Source organism: Salmo trutta, chromosome 3 (assembly GCF_901001165.1).
Source record: "Salmo trutta chromosome 3, fSalTru1.1, whole genome shotgun sequence".
Classification (NCBI taxonomy): Eukaryota; Metazoa; Chordata; class Actinopteri; order Salmoniformes; family Salmonidae; genus Salmo; species Salmo trutta.
Window position 1 is genome coordinate 10,885,906 of NC_042959.1, and position 24,921 is coordinate 10,910,826.

General features: G+C 44.4%; 3 protein-coding genes across 3 annotated transcripts in view; 1 reads left to right on the forward strand and 2 right to left on the reverse strand.

Annotated features, from left to right (window-relative positions):
* Positions 1–750: 750 nt before the first annotated feature.
* Positions 751–8,610, reverse strand: LOC115168154 (V-type proton ATPase subunit e 1). Its single transcript, XM_029723156.1, has 4 exons — positions 8,394–8,610; positions 7,870–7,917; positions 2,015–2,148; positions 751–979 (listed from the first exon to the last, which is right to left on the reverse strand). The coding sequence occupies exons 1-3, from the start codon at positions 8,495–8,497 to the stop codon at positions 2,055–2,057; spliced, it is 246 nt and encodes an 81-aa protein (XP_029579016.1). The 5' UTR covers positions 8,498–8,610; the 3' UTR covers positions 751–979; positions 2,015–2,054.
* A 1,539-nt stretch (positions 8,611–10,149) lies between these two features.
* Positions 10,150–13,073, reverse strand: LOC115168162 (60S ribosomal protein L26). The gene is made up of 4 exons (XM_029723169.1): positions 12,970–13,073; positions 11,969–12,144; positions 11,604–11,744; positions 10,150–10,315 (listed from the first exon to the last, which is right to left on the reverse strand). Exons 2-4 carry the CDS (start codon positions 12,134–12,136, stop codon positions 10,187–10,189), a joined length of 438 nt encoding a protein of 145 aa, XP_029579029.1. The 5' UTR covers positions 12,137–12,144; positions 12,970–13,073; the 3' UTR covers positions 10,150–10,186.
* A 1,709-nt stretch (positions 13,074–14,782) lies between these two features.
* LOC115168167 (serine/threonine-protein phosphatase 2A 55 kDa regulatory subunit B beta isoform-like) overlaps positions 14,783–24,921 on the forward strand; it is a 70,690-nt gene continuing 60,551 nt past the window's right edge. The window contains exon 1 of the mRNA XM_029723183.1: positions 14,783–15,281. Coding sequence (XP_029579043.1) covers positions 15,203–15,281 — 79 coding nt within the window. The 5' untranslated portion in view covers positions 14,783–15,202. The remainder of the gene's footprint in view (positions 15,282–24,921) is intronic.

The following is a 24,921-nucleotide window of genomic DNA, read 5'->3' on the forward strand; positions in this document are numbered from 1 at the left end:
GGTTTAACAATGCAAAAACATGTAAATCAATACGTGGATTGATTGATGACGTTTAATATCTAACATTTCTAAGGACAATTCTGAATGCCATCACACAGACACAATGAAGGACACATGGAATAAAAAAAGGCTGCATTACATGCAACATACATATTAATTTATGGGGTACGGCGAGTCCAATAATGCACTAAAGGAGCCTAATGTTACTGTTTGGAAGGGAAATGGCTCTGGCAGCCAAAACAGCCAAATACTCCATCTAAACATGATTCGATTGTCCATTGTGGTAAGGTTCTAGAAAAGCCCTCTACTTTCAAACCACATCAAAATAATTTCACAAATGCAAAATATATACTTACTGCACTGATTTAACATGGTTGCATCTGACAGTATTTTTCAGTGACACATTTGTGGCGTCTTCCGTTTACACACAGGTGTTCATAGACACAATCACAGGTATCTAATTAGCATGTAGTCGCTTCTTTCTTCCATAAACAAAACGCTGTAACATGGAAATATGGCAGCGTGGGAACCCTAACCTATAAAAGGTGTGTAGTAATTTAACCATACCACAAGCGATGCGTGTTAAAGTTTAGAGCAACAAAACTCCCCTGGCCAGAAGGTACTATCGTCAATAGGCGCTAAAGGTATTTAGCATCTATAAATGGGCTAGGCTAAATAGCAACATGCCTTGACAAGATCATATATCAATGTTAGAGAATCAAAATGTCATACAGCACATCACACACCATACAAATCAAAGGTTGATACTTTATTCTTAAAGCACTAAAGAGGATTTCTCTAGAAAAGTCCTTTTGGTGATCCGTTTGTACAAATCATCTTTGCAGGCATCTCTCCACTCTCACTAAGGTCAGGTGTCAAAGGCTGGGTTAAGGCTTAAGCTGTACAAGAACAGTTCCCTTTGTGAGGAGGTGATAGAGTGAGGACTTCATTGGTGTACAGCAGTGAGTCAGGTCCTCCCCTGCAGAGAACAAACAGAAAATTGTACAGATTAAAATAGATAAAGAGAGGAAGACTATTGACAGAGAACGGTTTATTTCTTCATTGATTGATTTAATCTAGTGGCCTACACATTTGCAGTTAAAAGGCTGAATCGCAGTGTAGACTTACACAAAATATAACAAAATAAATTGAGTGATGATATGGATCTCTCAGGTGTATCTGACTGGGTTTACCTGTAGCAGGAGAGGAGCCGAGGACTGGTAGACTAGGGCCAGTGGGTTTACCTGTAGCAGGAGAAGGGCCGAGGGCTGGTAGACTGGTAGACTAGGGCCAGTGGGTTTACCTGTAGTAGGAGAGGGGCCGAGGGCTGGTAGACTGGTAGACTAGGGCCAGTGGGTTTACCTGTAATAGGAGAGGGGCCGAAGGCTGGTAGACTAGGGCCAGTGGGTTTACCTGTAGTAGGAGAGGGGCTGAAGGCTGGTAGACTGGTAGACTAGGGCCAGTGGGTTTACCTGTAGTAGGAGAGGGGCCGAGGGCTGGTAGACTAGGGCCAGTGGGTTTACCTGTAGCAGGAGAGGGGCTGAAGGCTGGTAGACTGGTAGACTAGGGCCAGTGGGTTTACCTGTAGTAGGAGAGGGGCCGAAGGCTGGTAGACTAGGGCCAGTGGGTTTACCTGTAGTAGGAGAGGGGCTGAAGGCTGGTAGACTAGGGCCAGTGGGTTTACCTGTAGCAGGAGAGGGGCCGAGGGCTGGTAGACTAGGGCCAGTGGGTTTACCTGTAGTAGGAGAGGGGCCGAGGGCTGGTAGACTAGGGCCAGTGGGTTTACCTGTAGCAGGAGAGGGGCCGAGGGCTGGTAGACTAGGGCCAGTGGGTTTACCTGTAGTAGGAGAGGGGCCGAGGGCTGGTAGACTGGTAGACTAGGGCCAGTGGGTTTACCTGTAGCAGGAGAGGGGCCGAGGGCTGGTAGACTCGTAGACTAGGGCCAGTGGGTTTACCTGTAGCAGGAGAGGGGCCGAGGGCTGGTAGACTCGTAGACTAGGGCCAGTGGGTTTACCTGTAGCAGGAGAGGGGCCGAGGGCTGGTAGACTCGTAGACTAGGGCCAGTGGTAGTACATGTACCAGATGGTATCATTCTTTAGAGCTGGTCCAAACAGAGGGTTGAGCTGGGCCAGGATCGCTATCAGCCAGCTGAAAACATACAACACATACTAATGATTACACAACTACACATCTCTGTCATGGCTTCAGTTATGTGCAATGGCTTTGTTTGTGCTCCCCAGGAAGAATAGGAGCATTTAAGGCATCTGATGGGGATCTAAATGAAGAATAAAGATACTTATGCATGTCTTTCACTTTTAGACATTCTTGTTCTACCCTATAGTAATGGATGAACATGACAGCAGGGTCAGCTATAATAGAGGAAACCAACTAAGTGCTCAGTACAGCAGACTGAAGGAGACAACATAGCACACTAGTTTCTTCCCTCAGCTGCTGTGGAGACTATCCCCATTACATGGCCTGCACTGGCCCCTGGTGGAGATATGGCAAAATAACATGACACGGTTCTCTGCTCGCCTAACAACTTTGAAAGCTAAATAATTAACTATGAAATGAAATGGCATCTCAGGACTAACAGGTTATATTGAATGGGATCATTACCTACCGTACAAGTAACAAGTGTACCCTGGGATCCTTTAACCGCAATGCTCTGGGATCCTTTAACCGCAATGCCCTGGGATCCTTTAACCGCAATGCCCTGGGATCCTTTAACCGCAATGCCCTGGGATCCTTTAACCGCAATGCCCTGGGATCCTTTAACCGCAATGCCCTGGGATCCTTTAACCGCAATGCCCTGGGATCCTTTAACCGCAATGCCCTGGGCTCCTTTAACCGCAATGCCCTGGGCTCCTTTAACCGCAATGCCCTGGGCTCCTTTAACCGCAATGCCCTGGGATCCTTTAACCGCAATGCCCTGGGATCCTTTAACCGCAATGCCCTGGGATCCTTTAACCGCAATGCCCTGGGATCCTTTAACCGCAATGCCCTGGGATCATTTAACCGCAATGCCCTGGGATCATTTAACCGCAATGCCCTGGGATCATTTAACCGCAATGCCCTGGGATCATTTAACCGCAATGCCCTGGGATCATTTAACCGCAATGCCCTGGGATCATTTAACCGCAATGCCCTGGGATCCTTTAACCGCAATGCCCTGGGATCCTTTAACCGCAATGCCCTGGGATCCTTTAACCGCAATGCCCTGGGATCCTTTAACCGCAATGCCCTGGGATCCTTTAACCGCAATGCCCTGGGATCCTTTAACCGCAATGCCCTGGGATCCTTTAACCGCAATGCCCTGGGATCCTTTAACCGCAATGCCCTGGGATCCTTTAACCGCAATGCCCTGGGATCCTTTAACCGCAATGCCCTGGGATCCTTTAACCGCAATGCCCTGGGATCCTTTAACCGCAATGCCCTGGGATCCTTTAACCGCAATGCCCTGGGATCCTTTAACCGCAATGCCCTGGGATCCTTTAACCGCAATGCCCTGGGATCCTTTAACCGCAATGCCCTGGGATCCTTTAACCGCAATGCCCTGGGATCCTTTAACCGCAATGCCCTGGGATCCTTTAACCGCAATGCCCTGGGATCCTTTACCGCAATGCCCTGGGATCCTTTAACCGCAATGCCCTGGGATCCTTTAACCGCAATGCCCTGGGATCATTTAACCGCAATGCCCTGGGATCATTTAACCGCAATGCCCTGGGATCATTTAACCGCAATGCCCTGGGATCATTTAACCGCAATGCCCTGGGATCATTTAACCGCAATGCCCTGGGATCATTTAACCGCAATGCCCTGGGATCATTTAACCGCAATGCCCTGGGATCATTTAACCGCAATGCCCTGGGATCATTTAACCGCAATGCCCTGGGATCATTTAACCGCAATGCCCTGGGATCATTTAACCGCAATGCCCTGGGATCATTTAACCGCAATGCCCTGGGATCATTTAACCGCAATGCCCTGGGATCATTTAACCGCAATGCCCTGGGATCATTTAACCGCAATACCCTGGGATCATTTAACCGCAATACCCTGGGATCATTTAACCGCAATACCCTGGGATCATTTAACCGCAATGCCCTGGGATCATTTAACCGCAATGCCCTGGGATCATTTAACCGCAATGCCCTGGGATCATTTAACCGCAATGCCCTGGGATCATTTAACCGCAATGCCCTGGGATCATTTAACCGCAATACCCTGGGATCATTTAACCGCAATGCCCTGGGATCATTTAACCGCAATGCCCTGGGATCATTTAACCGCAATGCCCTGGGATCATTTAACCGCAATGCCCTGGGATCATTTAACCGCAATGCCCTGGGATCATTTAACCGCAATGCCCTGCGGATATTAACCGCAATGCCCTGGGATCATTTAAACCGCAATGCCCTGGGATCATTTAACCGCAATGCCCTGGATCATTTAACCGCAATGCCCTGGATCATTTAAACCGCAATGCCCTGGGATCATTTAACCGCAATGCCCTGGGATCATTTAACCGCAATGCCCTGGGATCATTTAACCGCAATGCCCTGGGATCATTTAACCGCAATGCCCTGGGATCATTTAACCGCAATGCCCTGGGATCATTTAACCGCAATACCCTGGGATCATTTAACCGCAATGCCCTGGGATCATTTAAACCGCAATGCCTGGGATCATTTAACCGCAATGCCCTGGGATCATTTAAACCGCAATGCCCTGGGATCATTTAAACCGCAATGCCCTGGGATCATTTAACCGCAATGCCCTGGGATCATTTACCGCAATGCCCTGGGATCATTTAAAGGATCATAACCGCAATGCCCTGGGATCATTTAACCGCAATGCCCTGGGATCATTTAACCGCAATGCCCTGGGATCATTTACCGCAAATGCCCTGGGATCATTTAACCGCAATGCCCTGGGATCATTTAACCGCAATGCCCTGGGATCAATTTAACCGCAATGCCCTGGGATCATTTAACCGCAATGCCCTGGGATCATTTAACCGCAATGCCCTGGGATCATTTAACCGCAATGCCCTGGGATCATTTAACCGCAATGCCCTGGGATCATTTAACCGCAATGCCCTGGGATCATTTAAACCGCAATGCCCTGGGATCATTTAACCGCAATGCCCTGGGATCATTTAACCGCAATGCCCTGGGATCATTTAACCGCAATGCCCTGGGATCATTTAACCGCAATACCCTGGGATCATTTAACCGCAATACCCTGGGATCATTTAACCGCAATACCCTGGGATCATTTAACCGCAATACCCTGGGATCATTTAACCGCAATACCCTGGGATCATTTAACCGCAATACCCTGGGATCATTTAACCGCAATACCCTGGGATCATTTAACCGCAATACCCTGGGATCATTTAACCGCAATACCCTGGGATCATTTAACCGCAATACCCTGGGATCATTTAACCGCAATACCCTGGGATCATTTAACCGCAATACCCTGGGATCATTTAACCGCAATACCCTGGGATCATTTAACCGCAATACCCTGGATCATTTAACCGCAATACCCTGGGATCATTTAACCGCAATACCCTGGGATCATTTAACGCAATACCCTGGGATCATTTAACCGCAATACCCTGGGATCATTTAACCGCAATACCCTGGGATCATTTAACCGCAATACCCTGGGATCATTTAACCGCAATACCCTGGGATCATTTAACCGCAATACCCTGGGATCATTTAACCACAATACCCTGGGATCATTTAACCACAATACCCTGGGATCATTTAACCACAATACCCTGGGATCATTTAACCACAATACCCTGGGATCATTTAACCACAATACTCTGGGATCATTTAACCACAATACTCTGGGATCATTTAACCACAATACTCTGGGATCATTTAACCACAATACTCTGGGATCATTTAACCACAATACTCTGGGATCATTTAACCACAATACTCTGGGATCATTTAACCACAATACTCTGGGATCATTTAACCACAATACTCTGGGATCATTTAACCACAATACTCTGGGATCATTTAACCGCCAATACTCTGGGATCATTTAACCGCAATACTCTGGGATCATTTAACCGCAATACTCTGGGATCATTTAACCGCAATGCCCTGGGATCATTTAACCGCAATACCCTGGGATCATTTAACCGCAATACCCTGGGATCATTTAACCGCAATACCCTGGGATCATTTAACCGCAATACCCTGGGATCATTTAACCGCAATACCCTGGGATCATTTAACCGCAATACCCTGGGATCATTTAACCGCAATACCCTGGGATCATTTAACCGCAATACCCTGGGATCATTTAACCGCAATACCCTGGGATCATTTAACCGCAATACCCTGGGATCATTTAACCGCAATACCCTGGGATCATTTAACCGCAATACCCTGGGATCATTTAACCGCAATACCCTGGGATCATTTAACCGCAATACCCTGGGATCATTTAACCGCAATACCCTGGGATCATTTAACCGCAATACCCTGGGATCATTTAACCGCAATACCCTGGGATCATTTAACCGCAATACCCTGGGATCATTTAACCGCAATACCCTGGGATCATTTAACCGCAATACCCTGGGATCATTTAACCGCAATACCCTGGGATCATTTAACCGCAATACCCTGGGATCATTTAACCGCAATACCCTGGGATCATTTAACCACAATACCCTGGGATCATTTAACCACAATACCCTGGGATCATTTAACCACAATACCCTGGGATCATTTAACCACAATACTCTGGGATCATTTAACCACAATACCCTGGGATCATTTAACCACAATACTCTGGGATCATTTAACCACAATACTCTGGGATCATTTAACCACAATACTCTGGGATCATTTAACCACAATACTCTGGGATCATTTAACCACAATACTCTGGGATCATTTAACCACAATACTCTGGGATCATTTAACCACAATACTCTGGGATCATTTAACCACAATACTCTGGGATCATTTAACCACAATACTCTGGGATCATTTAACCACAATACTCTGGGATCATTTAACCACAATACTCTGGGATCATTTAACCACAATACTCTGGGATCATTTAACCACAATACTCTGGGATCATTTAACCACAATACTCTGGGATCATTTAACCACAATACTCTGGGATCATTTAACCACAATACTCTGGGATCATTTAACTACAATACTCTGGGATCATTTAACTACAATACTCTGGGATCATTTAACTACAATACTCTGGGATCATTTAACTACAATACTCTGGGATCATTTAACTACCGTACAAGCAACAGGTGTACTCTAAGCCAACACTTATTTTCTCTAATCGGCAAAACTGACCATGATGAACTTTCAGCTTGTCTACATCTGTGACAGACTGGTAAGCACTATGTATTGATGTTGGGGCATTGAAATCGAGCTGCAATTGGCCCAATCAATGTGTATGGAGAATAACCTAAGGGTAAAGTGTTCTCTCTCTCTGTGCCTATGTGGGACATATGCATAGCACATAACCATCTCCAAATATAAGCTAATAGTCCAGTTTCACACTTTCATGGAAAGCAACTTAGCTAGGCCCGACATTATGCATGATGCGAGACTCAAACACACAACACTGGGGTGTAATCAATACGAGTTTCTAGTCAACAAATTCAGGTAGGTCCCTCCCAGTTTTGTTCCGTTTGCTCTGTTTGGTTCATAAACAGTAAACGGTTTCCGTAATGAATACACCCCTGATGTTGCCCGCCTGCAACTTGTTCCAACCAACTGAGCCAAATGAATATAAGAAGGGCCCTGAGTGATACTGTGAAATATTCTGCTACATTCCTGAGAGGACTATACTTACAACAGGTAGCAGCAGACAGCAGTTAGCACCAACATGGTAACTATCACTCTGTGGAGGGGAGAGAGAGGCATTATTCCACTGGGCCAAAACATTACTACAAAGCAGTAACAAGACATTAGGCTATACATTTGTACCCCTACAAAAGACATGACTCATATCTATGGTTTATTATGACGCGTGTTCATTTCTCAGATGTATTACTAGACGTAGTTCATGCAGATTGGGCTTCATCATGCCAACTTGAGTCACCTGCAAGTGACAGAGCAGATGGGCACTAGACATGGACTGGGGAAGTTCCAAAATGACATCTTGATTTGTCTATATTCCATTACATTTTTATCCAACAAGGACAAAAAAAAGTTTCAAAACATTGTCAAATGTTAAAGTTTATTCTAGTTAAAACTAGAGCTTACTACTACTACTACTACTACTACTACTACTACTACTACTAACGTTTCTAGTTAGCAACATGTAAGTTAGCTAGATAGTGTTTTTCTATCATGTTAGCTAGCTAATTTACTTACCCTCTGTTCGGTCCTTTGGGGATAAACCACGGCACAACTCCACCAATAATCCCCCAAAACAGAGTCATTACCGACATGGGAATGACAAAACTAAGCGCCGCCATGTCTGTCTTTGTAAATAGCTTTAAAAGTAGAGAAAGTAAACGTATACACTTGGCAACGCGACTCAACGCCGAAATAGCGAAGTGTTGCCAGACTAGGAAGTATGGATCACATGATGTCGCCACAGTAAACTGGGCGTGTGGCGGTACCAGAAGAGTTTCATAAACTGATCCTAGACCAGTGTTTTATCGAGGAAACTTGATCCTATGGGAACATTTTGTTTTTGTAGGGTTTTTGGATAAACGCCGAAAATAAGGTCTGTGGTAACACAGGCTTATATCTTATACATTTTGTTCTATGAGATAGGCGTCATCACCTAAAGTTACTTTTTATGAATTTTGAAGCATTTACGTAATAAAAAAACACAAAGAACATAAAAGGCTTAATAATTCATAAAATAAATGTTAACTGGCTGATATTATCTCATAGAAACAAAAAGTATAAGATCTCCTAAACCTCAAAACTCTATTCTTTCCACATAGGAATGGCTGAACGAACCAGAGGTATATTTTCCGGTTTTTAGGACTACAAGCTGACGAGCTCTATTCTCCCGTCGTTATTACATGAAGTCTGAAGCATCCAACTATTTCATTCATGCAAACCTTTACATTTTCCTTGGCTAAAGCTTGGGTTTGTATTGGCAAAACACTGCCCGTTTAGTGCTAAATTAACAGTCCAGTGCTAAATTGATACGGTTTGACATTTAGATTAGATCATATCAGGGAATACAGATGATCCTAAATCAGCACTCATACAGTAACCACGTTTCCATCCACACTTTTTATGCGAATAAAGTCAAAACTTATTAAAACCAAGAAGTGTTGGTACAATCTTATAAATGCCGACAGATCATTTGTTCGTCAGACGTGGAGGGGTCTTTTCGTGTCGGTAAAATTTGTTATGCGACAAATTGCGGTGGAAACCTTTTTATGCGCAAATATTGATATACCATCATATCGAACTAAACTTGTCAAGCGATGACATGTTGTGTGGTCCTCCCACTACAACTCGGGAAAGCATGCTCCCGAGTGGCACAGCGGTAAAACATTGCATCTCAGTGCTAGAGGTGTCACTAAAGACACTGGTTCGATTCCAGGCTGTATCACAACCGGCCCTGATTGGGAGTCCCATAGGGCGGCGCACAATTGGCCCAGCGTCGTCCGGGGTACGCTGTCAATGTAAATATTTTTAACTGACTTGCCTAGTTAAATAACATTTGGCTAGATTAAATACATTATGAACTTCACAGGGTGGTGAAAGTGCACGATGATATTGATGCTCCTATTCAATAAATATCGATGGTCTTAATCTAGTGACATGATCGATGTTTGACTGTTTGAAAAACAGTCTTGCTCTTATCCATAATAACCTCAATATGTAGACTAGCCAACCCACACTGTATCTGTGAGTGCAGGTGCCAAGACCAGAGTAGGCACATTTGCTATTTAACGCAAGTTTGACAAAACTATCCGTAGAGTTCAAAATGTGATGGAAACACATTGAACTTTTGATTTTTATTCAGGACATGAAAACGTAATCGGAAATGAAAATTGTGTGCACAAAGATTGTGAACCATCATGCAATCAGGCTGGTTCCACCATGCTAAACCAGAGTAACTTTAATTTAATACTTCCATTTACGACAGACAATGAAATTGATTTGTACAGCAGTTTATTATAAGCAATAGATTTTCACTCTGCCATCTTCTCAATGGTTTCCTCCTTGTATTTGCCCTTCTCCTTTCCGTCAGCGCGGGACTTGGCCTTTCGCTCCAGGATCTTCTTGCGATCCTTGTCCAGCTTTAGCCTGGTGATCACAACCTGGGAGGGAAGAGAGATGTGAGGATTTATTCTAGGTCGACTTCGATAAAAACAGTGGTGAAAACTGATTGTGAACCCCAAAATGAATTCCTCTTCACGAAGAAACATCTCAGCCCCAATACTAGTCAAACTACACCGTGAAGAAACATCTCAGCCCCAATACTAGTCAAACTACACCATGAAGAAACATCTCAGCCCCAATACTAGTCAAACTATACAATGAAGAAACATCTCAGCCACAATACTAGTCTAGCAACATCAGAAGCCAGCCAGGCTTCGGAAGATAAATTGTGAGTTTCTGCGAAACAGTGGACTTTATCTGCAACTCAGCATGCAATCCCAATCAGAAATGACAAATACACATCCAGACATAGCATGGAGAGCCATTCTATTAGACAAACGAGAAGAGCCCTCTAATTCTACACAAGACCTGGGGAATCATATCAAATGTATTACTACTAATAGCACTGATGTCCAAGACTGGCTGGAGCCTAGGCCAAAACCTTATCTTCAGTTTCACAATTTAACATTGAGCCTAGACAATGTCCTACATGTCAGGTAAATGCAGTAAGTGGAGCACTAGCATGTAGTTAATGTTTCCTCCCCAGTTCAGCATACATTGGGTGCCTGTCTTACTACATGTTGTTCAAACCAGCCAAGACATTCAGTAACTTACAGTCAGGCTGACTACATTCAACTAATCTTCCTTCGTAACAGAAAAACACCCGTTGCATTGACATCCGAAGGCTGAAACCAGTGGTGATTGGCAAATATCTACAGTCGCTCAATTTACCCTCACCAGGCACCCTACCGAAACATTTCAACTATTTCTAAATGAATTGTTCCTTGATTTTGCGCCACGTTCTCAAAGTACATTGGAGAACGTCAGAGGCTGGGAGAAAACGTCTTGAAACTGAGGTGTCACCCAGACTTGTCCAACAGAAACATGCAACTTTGTTCCGTTTTTTTAAATCTCCCAATTGCGCCAACTGAACATGACACAGGTGTGGTGACCACTGAGCTTGGACACTGAAAAATCTGCATGTATTTAAACATTCCAACAGGTAGCTGCTGAGAAGGGTAGTTATTTAGATGTTTTTTTTTAACACTCCACAATGATACAATACAAAATAACGATTTGTTTTTAAAAAAACATTGTGAACCACTCAAATTGAGTTGAGAAACTAAAACAATGATTATCCAACATGGTACAGAGGTCATATATAATACATCTATACACATAAACAAAGTACATGCATGTGACTACAGGTAGACGCTAGAGCCTCACCTTGCTGGGGTGGATGCCGACGTGCACCGTGGTTCCGTTGGCCTTCTCTCTCTGCACGCGCTCAATGTAGATGACGTACTTCTTCCTGTAGACCTGCACTACCTTGCCAATCTGCTGGCCTTTGTAGTGTCCACGGACAACCTGCACAGCACAAACATGGAAAATGACATTAAAAACAACATCACCCACTTGAACAAAATCCTAACGCTAATTTGAATTGGTCTGAAATCAGGTGTTAGTTCGGGTCTGGCCTGTAATACAGGGCTGGAATTGTATGTAGATCCTCATGCATGATAGTAGCAGCCAGTAAGGCAACCTCAGAATTAGTGTAGTCTGTTGAAACGAGTGGTTCTGGGGGTCTTTACCTGGACTTCGTCATCCTTGCGGATGGGCATGGACCTCGCATTGTACTTCTGACGGAGCTCCTTGGAGAGGGGGGAGGACATGATCTTCCTGCGGATGTGTGAGGGGGCATTGAAGTGCCTCTTGCGGTTCTTACGCCGCGAGGATGTCACAAATGGATTCAGCTTCATGTTGATGGCTGCAGGGCAAACATCAGATTAGAGGGTTAGCATTGACCGACAACTTGCTACATGTCAATCATTTGTCGTTTAGGCTGTGTGTTTGTTACAAGTAACAAACCAACACCACAGCATAGTTTATGTACAACACAAAGTGACAGAGCCAAGAGATTTCCCACCTAAAAGGTAACGTTTGTTCGCTAGCCTTATAAGCGAGTATCTCAAGCTGCAAAATGTTAGTAAGGTGAAGCTAGTTAGCTACATAGATGGGTAACGTTAGCTAGTCATTTTCTGGATCTCATGTCAATACCTAGCTACAACAGCTAACGGTAGTTAGACTTCAGGCTATCCGCCCAACAAACAGCAGAACTAAGATTGAACAACGCAGAGACAATCACCGAGAACACTAACTGGAAGTTTACACACAGATCTATGATCTGCTATACACACAGTTAGCATTAGCAACCTAGCTAGGTAGCCATGTTAGATGATTGTCAAGCGCAGTTGACTTCAGTGTTAGTGAAAGACAAACTACACATCAATGCCATGGGTTTCTCTAAACGAAACACTATGCGAACATATCGTGTAATTAACGTTCAGGCTCGGTTGAATTCCCAGCCTGTCTGCCATTCTCTAGAGTTGGTATCTTGCCAACACAGGTGGAGGGGTGCAGATTACGGGACGTTTGATATAGCCATTAATATACAATTTGTCTCCAATACTGACCACTATAGAATAATAACAGGGGTAACTGACTTTACATGTACTTTTGGGGATGTACAAAAGTGTATAACATAGGATGGATGTTGATTACGTTGGTGAAATTGTCAACCAGGAATTCTTACCCTGCCGATAACTCTTCTGTGGCCGGCGGAAAAGAGACCTTCATTGTACTTCCGCTCCGATTAGTTCACACACGAATCCCGCGAGAAGTACACTCAGTCAGCAGGACAGGAAAATGGTCAAATTCACGCACTTCTCAAGAGAACATCCCTGCTCATCCCTACTCCCTCTGATCTGGCAGGCTCACTAAACACACATGCTTCATTTGTAAATTATGTCTGATTGTTGGAGTGTGCACCTGGCTCTCCGTAAATAAATAAAAAACAAGAAAATGGTGCCTTCTGGTTTGCTTAATATAAGACATTTGAAATGATTTATACTTTTACTTTTGATACTTAAGTATATTTTAGCAATTACATTTACTTTTGATACTTAAGTAAATTTAAAACCAAATACTTTTAGATTTTTACTCAATAACTACTTTACTGAGTGAATTTCATTTTTACTTGAGTAATTTTCTATTATGGTATCTTTACTTTTAAAGATGTAAAGAGAATTTTAGGAGAAGTATGAAAATTGGGTACTTTTTCCACCACTGAACCTATGCACAGTGGCGGTTCTAGACCATTTCAACTGGGGGGGCCAAGCTGGGGCCAGTTGTGCTGTTAGAGGGGCCAGTTACATTAGACGTTATTGTTGTCATATCGTTTTCTTCACTGCATTAGCAGGCAAAAGACCATGTTCATAATCATCATCGTTGCCACTGTCTAATAACGGATGTAAAAAAAGAAAGATAGCAAAAATGTATTTCATACTCCACATTTTGGGGGGCCACAAGGGGGTCCAAAATGGTTGTCACAGGGGCACTGCCCCCCCCCCCCCCCCAGAACCGCTAGTGCCTATGCATCATACTGTCTGTGTAGACAGCTTGACAGAAATGGTAGCAGAAGGGGAATGTTGAACATTTGTTGCTCACATATCCAGATGATACTGCATTCTCATAGGCTTACAATTATGTTTTGATTATATCTTGAACAGTAGCTAAGATTATATTTGGTTGTGATCCTTGCAAAATAACTATTTTGGATGCAGCAGTTGTTAGCTAGAATGCTAACACTCATTGATTTAGGCTGTAGCAAAAGCTATCCAAAGAGCCATTTTACTAGTTGAAGTTGTAGTGTTTTTTTAAAAAGTATTTGCAGATAATTTATGATGATGACACACATTAGATCTAATCTAAAAGTAGTCTGAAATTCATTCATAAGCAAAATGTAAATAGAGGCTTTTTTTGCTGGTGTTCTATAAGAACTCTTGTTCTGCCACCAATTTGCGCGCATCGCCCTCGTCCGTGAATTTTTGTAAACACAGAAAGTGTTCTATGGAAGTATGCTATTGTAGAATATTAGCAATATGGATGTTGACCAAAAGATGTCGCCATAAACCATGATGTAATTCCCTCGGACCTCTTGGACCTGTCAGGAGTTTCCATCTTCACTGGCTCACCCTGATCATCAATTAGTAGGCTAAACATCCGGAGAAGAGACCTAATACAAACTACTTTGTAGCCTGTTTATTGAGGCTTGCTTGACAAGGATTTATCACCATCTAGGCTATTTGTCAGTTTATTGAAAACATTATTAATATATTTTCTTCTGTAGCCAAGCATAAAACTCATGAAGGCCAAGAGCTGAAACACGGTGGCTTTACTTTTAACTATATATAAATTAGGCTATTCTGAGCAACCTCTGTCGTCAAAGAGGTGCGTAATTTCCCCTTCACTTCGCTCTCTAAATTATGGAATGATCTAGGCTACTTCGCTTTACTTTGCCCTCTAAATTATCAAATTATCTAGGTTATTTATTAAGAGGAGGGGGGGTAAAGGTTCATTTTGAATCACGCCAAGACAAGGCAATTTCCAACTCCGCCACACACTACCCCGTACCCCTCCAGCCCCTCCCTACCCACTCCTGTCAGATATCCGGGAAAAGAGGCGCACAACCTCCTGTACTGGCCTGCCAGCGCGAATCGGGATGAAATTACACCATGCAGATGAAAATGTCTGAACGCGGAAGCAAAAGGCGCGTTGTCATGGACACCGCACTTCTCCGCCGCGCGCTGTTATAACCGGTTAACGGACCATGCTCGGCTCTTGCTGTCTGTCTGGGTGAAAGTGATGCGGTCATAGAGCGAGCAGTTCCAGCTCGTTTCCTTCCTCTCCGATCTCTGGTCTCTCTCGCGGCAGTGCGGATGTGGAGTGAACACTGGAGCACTGCCTTCTGCTAAACGGAGAAGAAGATGAAATGTTTTTCCCGTTATCTCCCGTACCTCTTCCGCCCTCCCACCACCATCCTGTCTTCCACATGCCACACCGAAGGTAGGCAGAGACTCACCGGGGCTCTCAGGAGCTGTGTGTGTATTGTGGTTGATAGTAGAGGGGAGTTTAGATGTCTAGTATAGATATCGTTATATGTTGACCATTTGGTGAACTACACTGCATGTAGGCCTGTATGCTTTATCTGTTCTTCTGAACTTAACTGTGTGAGCTGTCAATGTGAGCTGTCATATAGGGTCTGTGTCCTGTCTGTAGTTTAATCCTGTAGCATGACATAGCCTAGTAAAAGTAGAACAACTGACAGCACTTATGAATGCAAAAGTCTGGCTATTCTAATGGCAAACTAAAATCAAAGCTGAAGTATGGGAAAGTATTTGCCATGTGATTTCACTCTGGTTGTGCTCGATAAGTGGATAAAAGTTTAGAACTGATCTGCACCACTGTGACACCAATTCATTCTGAGAAGCCTGATCATTCTGAGAAGCCTGATCATTCTGAGAAGCCTGATCATTCTGAGAAGCCTGATCATTCTGAGAAACCTGATCATTCTGATAAGCCTGATCATTCTGAGAAACCTGATCATTCGGAGAAGACTGATCATCATTCTGAGAAGCCTGATTATTCTGAGAAGCCTGATTATTCTGAGAAGCCTGATTATTCTGAGAAGCCTGATCCTTCTGAGAAACCTTATCATTCTGAGAAGCCTGATCCTTCTGAGAAGCCTGGTCCTTCTGAGAGCTTCTTGGTAAACAGCACTACTACACCTAAAAGGCCTCCATTTCATTAGAACAGTGTGATGTCTCTGTTTCAATGTTCTCTTGTTCATTTGTCTGGTATTATACAGGGGTATGCCACATTCTATGTGCTTCCTAAAGCAGAGCAGACAGGGCTGTTCTGTGATCAGGGCAGATAGGGAGAGCAGACAGAGCACTGAAGCAGTTGATTGTTACAGAGGGCATGTGACCGTGTGTGTGTTTGTGTTGGAGTACTTAAGGGCACTACAAAGCGGGAAAAATTACTGACTTAATTTCCTTGTTTGTGGTAATATGTAGCCTACACATTATTCCCACTCTAGTGCTCATTAGATCTCTCTCTCTCTCTCTCCTCCCCCCCCCCCCATGGGAAACATATGTTTACATTGCCAAAGCAAGTGAAATAGATAATAAACAAAAGTGAAATTAACAATAAAAATGAACAGTTAACATTACACTCAGAAAAGTTCCAAAAGAATAAAGACATGTCATATTATACCGTGATGTAACAATGAGCAAATAGTTAAAGTACAAAAGGGAAAATAAATAAACATAAATATGGGTTGTATTTACAATGGTGTTTGTTCTTCTCTGGTTGCCCTTTTCTTGTGGCAACAGGTCACAAATGTTGCTGCTGTGATGGCACACTCGTATTTCACCCAGTAGATATGGGAATTTATAAAATGTTTATTTGTTTTCGATTTGTTTTCTGTGGGTCTGTGTAATCTGAGGGAAATATGTGTCTCTAATATGGTCATACAATGGGCAGGAGGTTAGGAAGTGCAGCTCAGTTTCCACCTCATTTTGTGGGTAGTGTGCACATAGCCTGTCTTCTCTTGAGAGCCAGGTCTGCCTATGGCGGCCTTTCTCAGTAGCAAGGCTATGCTAACTGAGTCTGTACATAGTCAAAACTTTCCTTAATTCTGGGTCAGTCACAGTGGTCAAGTATTCTCTCTCTCTTCCAACAGTGTATGAGCTCTGGGTGAGAGAAATGCGAGAGAAAGAGAGACAGAGAGAGAGAGGGAGTGTGAGAGACAGATGGAGAGAGACAGTCTGCCACCATTGCCCTAGAGCACACAAAAAACGATACATATCTCGGCCCATCAGTGCCACAGGTAACTTCCACAAAGCTGTGAACGATCTGAGAGGCCTTCTATGCCATCAAAAATAACAAAATTCACCATACCAATTAGGATCTGGCTAAAAATACTTGAATCAGTTATAGAACCCATTGTCCTTTATGGTTGTGAGGTCAGGAGTCTGCTCACCAACCAAGAATTCACAAAATGGGACAAAATGGGACAAACAGAATTCTGCAAAAATATCAGTGTACAACGTAAAACACCAAATAATGCATGCAGAGCAGAATTAAACCGATACCCGCTAATTATTAAAATCCATAAAAGAGCTGTTAAATTCTACAACCACCTAAAAGGAAGCGATTCCCAAACCTTCCATAACATAAACCTGGAGAAGAGTCCCCTAAGCAAGCTGGGCCTGGGGCTCTGTTCACAAACAGACCCCACAGAGCCCCAGGACAGCAACACAATTAGACCCAACCAAAACAAAAAGATAATTACTTGACACAATGGAAAGAATTAAACAAAAAAAACAGAGCAAACTAGAATGTTATTTGTCCCAAAAACAGAGAGTACACAGTGGCAGAAAAGCTGACCACTGTGACTGACCCAAAATTAAGGAAAACCTTGACTATATACAGACTCAGTGAGCATAGACTTGCTATTGAGAAAGGCTACAGTAGGCAGACCTGGCTCAAGAGAAGACCGGCTATGTGCACACTGAGGTGCGGGTGGCTGCCATAATCGACATCCACGTCTTCGGTGCCAGGGGAAACTTCCTTGCTCAGGGGCAGAAGGACCGATTTTTACCTTGTCATGGGTAAAATACTGTAGTGTGCAATCACAGCAGCAAGATCTGTGACCTGTTGCCACAAGAAAAGTGCAACCAGTGAAGAACAAACACCATTGTAAATACAACCTATATTTATGTTTATTTACCCTTTTGTACTTTAACCATTTGAACTTAATATGACATTTGAAATGTCTTCATTCTTTTGTAACTTATGTGAGTGTAATGTTTACTGTACATTTAAAAAAAAAACTGGTTTATTTCACTTTTGTTTGTTATCTATTTCACCTGTTTTGGCAATGTAAACATGTTTCCCATGCCAATAAAGCCCTTAAACTGTCACAGTGGTTAGTATTGTATACTGACTAGTCCTAGAGGCCACAGTGGTTTGTATTGTATACTGACTAGTCCTAGAGGCCACAGTGGTTTGTATTGTATACTGACTAGTCCTAGAGGCCACAATGGTTAGTATTGTATACTGACTAGTCCTACAGGCCACAGTGGTTAGTATTGTATACTGACTAGTCCTAGACGCCACAATGGTTAGTATTGTATACTGACTAGTCCTACAGGCCACAGTGGTTAGTATTGTATACTGACTAGTCCTAGAGGCCACAGTGGTTAGTATTGTATACTGACTAGTCCTAGAGGCCACAGTGGTTAGTATTGTATACTGACTAGTCCTAGAGGCCACAGTGGTTAGTATTGTATACTGACTAGTCCTAGACGCCACAGTGGTTAGTATTGTATACTGACTAGTCCTAGACGCCACAGTGGTTAGTATTGTATACTGACTAGTCCTAGACGCCACAGTGGTTAGTATTGTATACTGACTAGTCCTAGACGCCACAGTGGTTAGTATTGTATACTGACTAGTCCTAGAGGCCCCACTGTGTATCACTAGCTTGTATTGAGACATAATGTGGAGGACTGGAGGCTGAGAATGACATACTATATTATTTAACCTAACAGCATCCCCCTTCACACACACAGACACACACACAGACATACATACGCACGCACGCACGCACGCACGCACGCACGCACGCACGCACGCACACACACACACACACACACACTACCCCCAGCGGCCCTCTGGCTCAGAGAGAAAGAGAGAGAGAGAGACAGGCTCATATAGACAGTCATAGAGAGAAGCCTTCAGAATGAATATATGTGACCTATATTTTACTGAGAGGGAAAACTGTCTGGTTTGGATATCAGATGTATATATAAGGCTCAGTCAGTCAGCCCGCTACTCACTCAATCACTGTAACGGCTCTCGTTGGTGGTAGGAAGAGTAGACCAAAGTGCAGCGTGGAAAGTGTTCATGATTCTTTTATTCACAAAACACTAAAACAAAATACCAAAAGGCGAAAACAAAAGCGCACAGTTCTGTCAGGCACAGACACTAAACAGAAAACAAGATCCCACAAAATCAGGTGGAAAACAGGCTGCCTAAGTATGATTCCCAATCAGAGACAACGATAGACAGCTGCCTCTGATTGGGAACCACACTCGGCCCAAAACAAAGAAACAGAAAACATAGAATCTCCCACCCGTGTCACACCCTTATCTAACCAACCATAGAGAATAATAAGGATCTCTAAGGTCAGGGTGTGACAGTACCCCCCCCCAAGGTGAGGACTCCAGCCGCAAACCTGAACCTATAGGGGAGGGTCCGGGTGGGCATCTACTCTCGGTGGAGGCTCCGGTGTGGTACGTAGACCCCGCTCCGCTTCAGGCTCCCCCCACTTCGGTGGCGCCTCTGGTGCAGGGATCGTTGCCGGGCCTCCGGACCGTAGATCGTTGTCGGGGACTCCAGACTAGGAACCCCCACTGTCAGCTCCGGACTGGAGACCCTCGCTGGAGGCTCCGGACTGGGAATCTTCGCTGCAGGCTCCGGCCCGGGGACCGTCGCTGGAGGCTCCGGACTGCCGACCGTCGCTGGAGGTTCCGGGCCATGGATCGTCACTGGAGGCTTCAAGCCATGGATTGTCACTGGAGGCTCCGGGCCATGGATCTTCACTGGAGGCTTCGGACCATGGATCGTCACTGGAGGCTTTGTGCAATGGATCATCACTGGAGGCTTCGTGCCATGGATCATCAATGCAGGCTTCCTGCCATGGATCATCCATCCAATCCCCCCATCCATCCATCCATCCCTCACTCATTCACAAAGACATGCAGGCATTCATACTCATACGTACGCCAGCTCATTCATTTACTCGTCCAACCCCCCCCCCCCACACACACACACACACGCCCTTCCCATCCCCTCCTGCCGACACTGACCCTCAATATCGGCCTAGTGGAGCAGAGCTGAGTTCTCCACAGGGTGTGTGGTGGGTGGGTGAACGTATGGGTGTGTGGTTGTGTGGGTGTGTGTGTATGTGGGTGGGTTGGTGTGTGAGGGTGTGGTTGTGGGTGGGTGTGTGGTTGTTGGTGGATGTGTGTGGGTGTGAGGGTGTGTGAGGGTGTGTGTGCAGCCACATGTCAGTTGCTGGACCATGTGTCTGTTGTGTGTGTTTATCTGGAGCACAGATGAGAGACGTGTGTGTGTGTGTGTGTGTGTGTGTGTGTGTGTGTTTGTCTGGAGCACAGATGAGAGACGTGTGTGTGTGTGTTTGTCTGGAGTACAGATGAGATACGTGTGTGTGTGTGTGTTTATCTGGAGCACAGATGAGAGACGTGTGTGTGTGTGTGTGTGTGTGTGTTTATCTGGAGCACAGATGAGAGACGTGTGTGTGTGTGTGTGTGTTTATCTGGAGTACAGATGAGATCCGTGTGTGTGTGTGTTTGTCTGGAGCACAGATGAGAGACGTGTGTGTGTGTTTGTCTGGAGCACAGATGAGAGACGTGTGTGTGTTTGTCTGGAGCACAGATGAGAGACGTGTGTGTGTGTTTGTCTGGAGCACAGATGAGAGACGTGCTAACATAACTGTCTCACCTGCGGCTAGTCTCTGGGGCTGTGTGTGTGTCGCTGTGTGTGTGTTTGTGTGTGTGTTTGTGTGGGAGGGCTGGAGAGAGAGAGCGGGAGAGAGAGAGAGAGAGTGGGAGAGAGAGAGAGTGGGAGAGAGAGAGAGAGTGGGAGAGAGAGAGAGTGAGAGAGGGAGAGAGAGAGTGGGAGAGAGAGAGTGGGGAGAGAGAGAGAGGGAGAGAGAGAGGGAAAGAGGGGGAGAGAGAGAGCGGGAGAGAGAGAGCGGGAGAGAGAGACACAGAGAGAGAGAGAGAGAGCGAGAGAGAGTGTGTGAGTGAGTGAGTGAGTGAGTGAGTGAGTGAGTGAGTGAGTGAGTGAAAGAGACAGCGATAGTGATAGAGGTGGAGGGAGGTGTTGGGGAGGGGGAATTCCACGGTAACGGAATTGCGCTGAGACTCTGATTTTTCACTTAATATATGTACAGTACCTAACAAAAACCATTGATTTAAAAGTTTAACAAACCATTTTTGAAAAACACATTTACTGGAAGAACTGTACAGATGCTAAGGTTGCTAACAGAATTGAGGTAATTTTAGGTCTCCTTCAGTTTTTTACCACATTTTCCAAAGACTGTTAAATATTTTCTCCAAATGAAGACTCAAAGATGTCTGCAGAAAGAATGGGGTGTCAGCTATGACAGGACACCTTGAGTTTGGAAACATCTATTTTGGTTACTGAACTACAGTAAGTGAATTGGATTTACACCCGGTAACATAATTGCGGTAACAGAATTTCTTCATGAGTCTCTGATCTGTACTACACAGAAATGCATAATTATGGATATGAATGTCATTCTCTTCATTTATCCTAAATTGGTACACAAAGGTAGAAATATGCAATATCTTCCTTTGCATATTTTTGTATTATTCTACATACTGGCTTTTAGTTTAATGAGCTCCGCCACCAAACAAGACCACATTTGGTCATCTGGACTGGACCAAATCTGAACCAATCATAGACGTCTATGTTTCACAAGTTTGTACATCAAAGTACAGCATAGTTGAGCTCTGTAGAGTACAGTACAGTATAGTTTAGTACAGTACAGTACAGTAGAGTAGAGTAGAATATAGTAGAGTTCAGTATAGTTAAGTACAGTTCAGTACATTAGTATAGTTCAGTACAGTAGAGTAGAGTATAGTAGAGTTCAGTATAGTTAAGTACAGTTCAGTACATTAGTATAGTTCAGTACAGGGGTATAGTTCAGTACAGTAGAATACAGTACAGTACAGTAGAGTATAGTTCAGTATAGTTAAGTATAGTTCAGTACAATAGTACAGTGTACTCAACTCTAGTGTGCTCTATTTTGTACTGACCTGTACTGTACTCTACTGTACTGTACTGTACTGTACTCTACTTTGCGGTACTGTATGTGACTGTACTCTACTTTGCTCTACTCTACTGTACTCTACTTTGCTCTACTCTACTGTACTCTACTGTACTCTACTGTACTGTTCTCTGCTTTGCTGTACGCGACTGTACTCTACTTTGCTCTACTCTAATGTACTGTACGCTACTGTACTGTATTCTACTTTTCTCTACTGTACTGTAGTCTACTCTACTGTACTGTACTGTACTGTACTCTGCTTTGCTGTACGCGACTGTATTCTACTTTGCTCTACTCTAATATACTGTACTCTACTGTACTGTATTCTACTTTGCTCTACTCTAATATACTGTACTCTACTTTGCTCTACTCTAATATACTGTACTCTACTTTGCTCTACTCTACTGTATTCTATTGTACTCTACTGTACTGTACTCTACTGTACTCTAATTTGCTCTACTCTACTGTACTCTACTTTGCTCTACTCTACTGTATTCTATTGTACTCTACTGTACTGTGCTGTCCAAACTTGTGAAACATAGACGTCTACCACATGATTGGTTGAGATTTGGTCTGGTCCGGACCGTGGATTATGATTGGTTGATATTTGGTCTGGTCCGGACCGTGGATTATGATTGGTTGATATTTGGTCTGGTCTGGACCGTGGATTATGATTGGTTGAGATTTGGTCTGGTCCGGACCGTGGATTATGATTGGTTGATATTTGGTCTGGTCCGGACCATGGATCTTGGATGTCTATGTTTGGGCCAAATTAAGCCACAAGGTAATATTTCTCAAACTTACAGAAGGCAGAAAAAAGCATCTTTAACTAAATAGAAGTGTTGATATTAGTTGTCAGGGGTCTTTACTTCTACATTACTGTGTGTTGATGTATGTGTGAAACTTTAAGTCTTTTTCTGGTAGATGTTTTCTAAGACCCCTTTCCATCTGTTTGACAACAAATCAAAACCTTAGCTTTTTCCTAATTTTTAGGATGGAAAATGGTTGGAGAGAGTATAAGGTAGTCGTTGTGAATTTGTTAGATTACTTGTTAGATATTACTGCGCTGTTGGAACTAGAAGCACAAGTATTTCACTACACTTGCATTAACATCTGCTACCCATTTGTATGTGACATATACAATTTGATTTGATTTGAATCAGGCTTCACCATCTGGCAGTCCGAGACGGCCCAATCTGGATTTGACGGATGCCAGGAGAACGCTACCGGCCCCAATGCTGTAACTCTACCTGCATGTACATATTACCTCAATTACCTGGACTAACTGGTGCCCCCTCACAGTGACTCTGTACCGGTACCCCCTGTATATAGCCCCCTCACATTGACTCAATACCGGTACCCCTGTATATAGCCCCCTCACATTGACTCTGTACCGGTACCCCCTGTATATAGCCCCCTCACATTGACTCTGTACCAGTACCCCCTGTATATAGCCCCCTCACATTGACTCTGTACCTGTACCCCCTGTATATAGCCCCCTCACATTGACTCTGTACCGGTACCCCCCCCCCCCCTGTATATAGCCCCCTCACATTGACTCTGTACCAGTACCCCCCTGTATATAGCCCCCTCACATTGACTCTGTACCTGTACCCCCTGTATATAGCCCCCTCACATTGACTCTGTACCTGTACCCCCTGTATATAGCCCCCTCACATTGACTCTGTACCTGTACCCCCTGTATATAGCCCCCTCACATTGACTCTGTACCTGTACCCCCTGTATATAGCCCCCTCACATTGACTCTGTAACCTGTACCCCCTGTATATAGCCCCCTCACATTGACTCTGTACCTGTACCCCCTGTATATAGCCCCCTCACATTGACTCTGTACCTGTACCCCCTGTATATAGCCCCCCTCACATTGACTCTGTACCTGTACCCCCTGTATATAGCCCCCTCACATTGACTCTGTACCTGTACCCCCTGTATATAGCCCCCTCACATTGACTCTGTACCTGTACCCCCTGTATATAGCCCCCTCACATTGACTCTGTACCTGTACCCCCTGTATATAGCCCCCTCACATTGACTCTGTACCTGTACCCCCTGTATATAGCCTCCTCACATTGACTCTGTACCTGTACCCCCTGTATATAGCCCCCTCACATTGACTCTGTACCAGTACCCCCTGTATATAGCCCCCTCACATTGACTCTGTACCAGTACCCCCTGTATATAGCCCCCTCACATTGACTCTGTACCGTAACACCCTGTATATAGCCCCCTCACATTGACTCTGTACAGGTACCCCCTGTATATAGCCCCCTCACATTGACTCTGTACCAGTACCCCCTGTATATAGCCCCCTCACATTGACTCTGTACCAGTACCCCCTGTATATAGCCCCCTCACATTGACTCTGTACCGTAACACCCTGTATATAGCCCCCTCACATTCACTCTGTACAGGTACCCCCTGTATATAGCCCCCTCACATTGACTCTGTACCAGTACCCCCTGTATATAGTCTCCACATTGACTCTGTACCGGTACCCCCTGTATATAGCCCCCTCACATTGACTCTGTACCGGTACCCCTGTATATAGCCTCCTCACATTGACTCTGTACCTGTACCCCCTGTATATAGCCTCCTCACATTGGCTCTGTACCGGTACCCCCTGTATATAGCCTCCTCACATTGACTCTGTACCTGTACCCCTGTATATAGCCCCCTCACATTGACTCTGTACCGGTACCCCCCTGTATATAGCCCCCTCAATTGTCTGTACCAGTACCC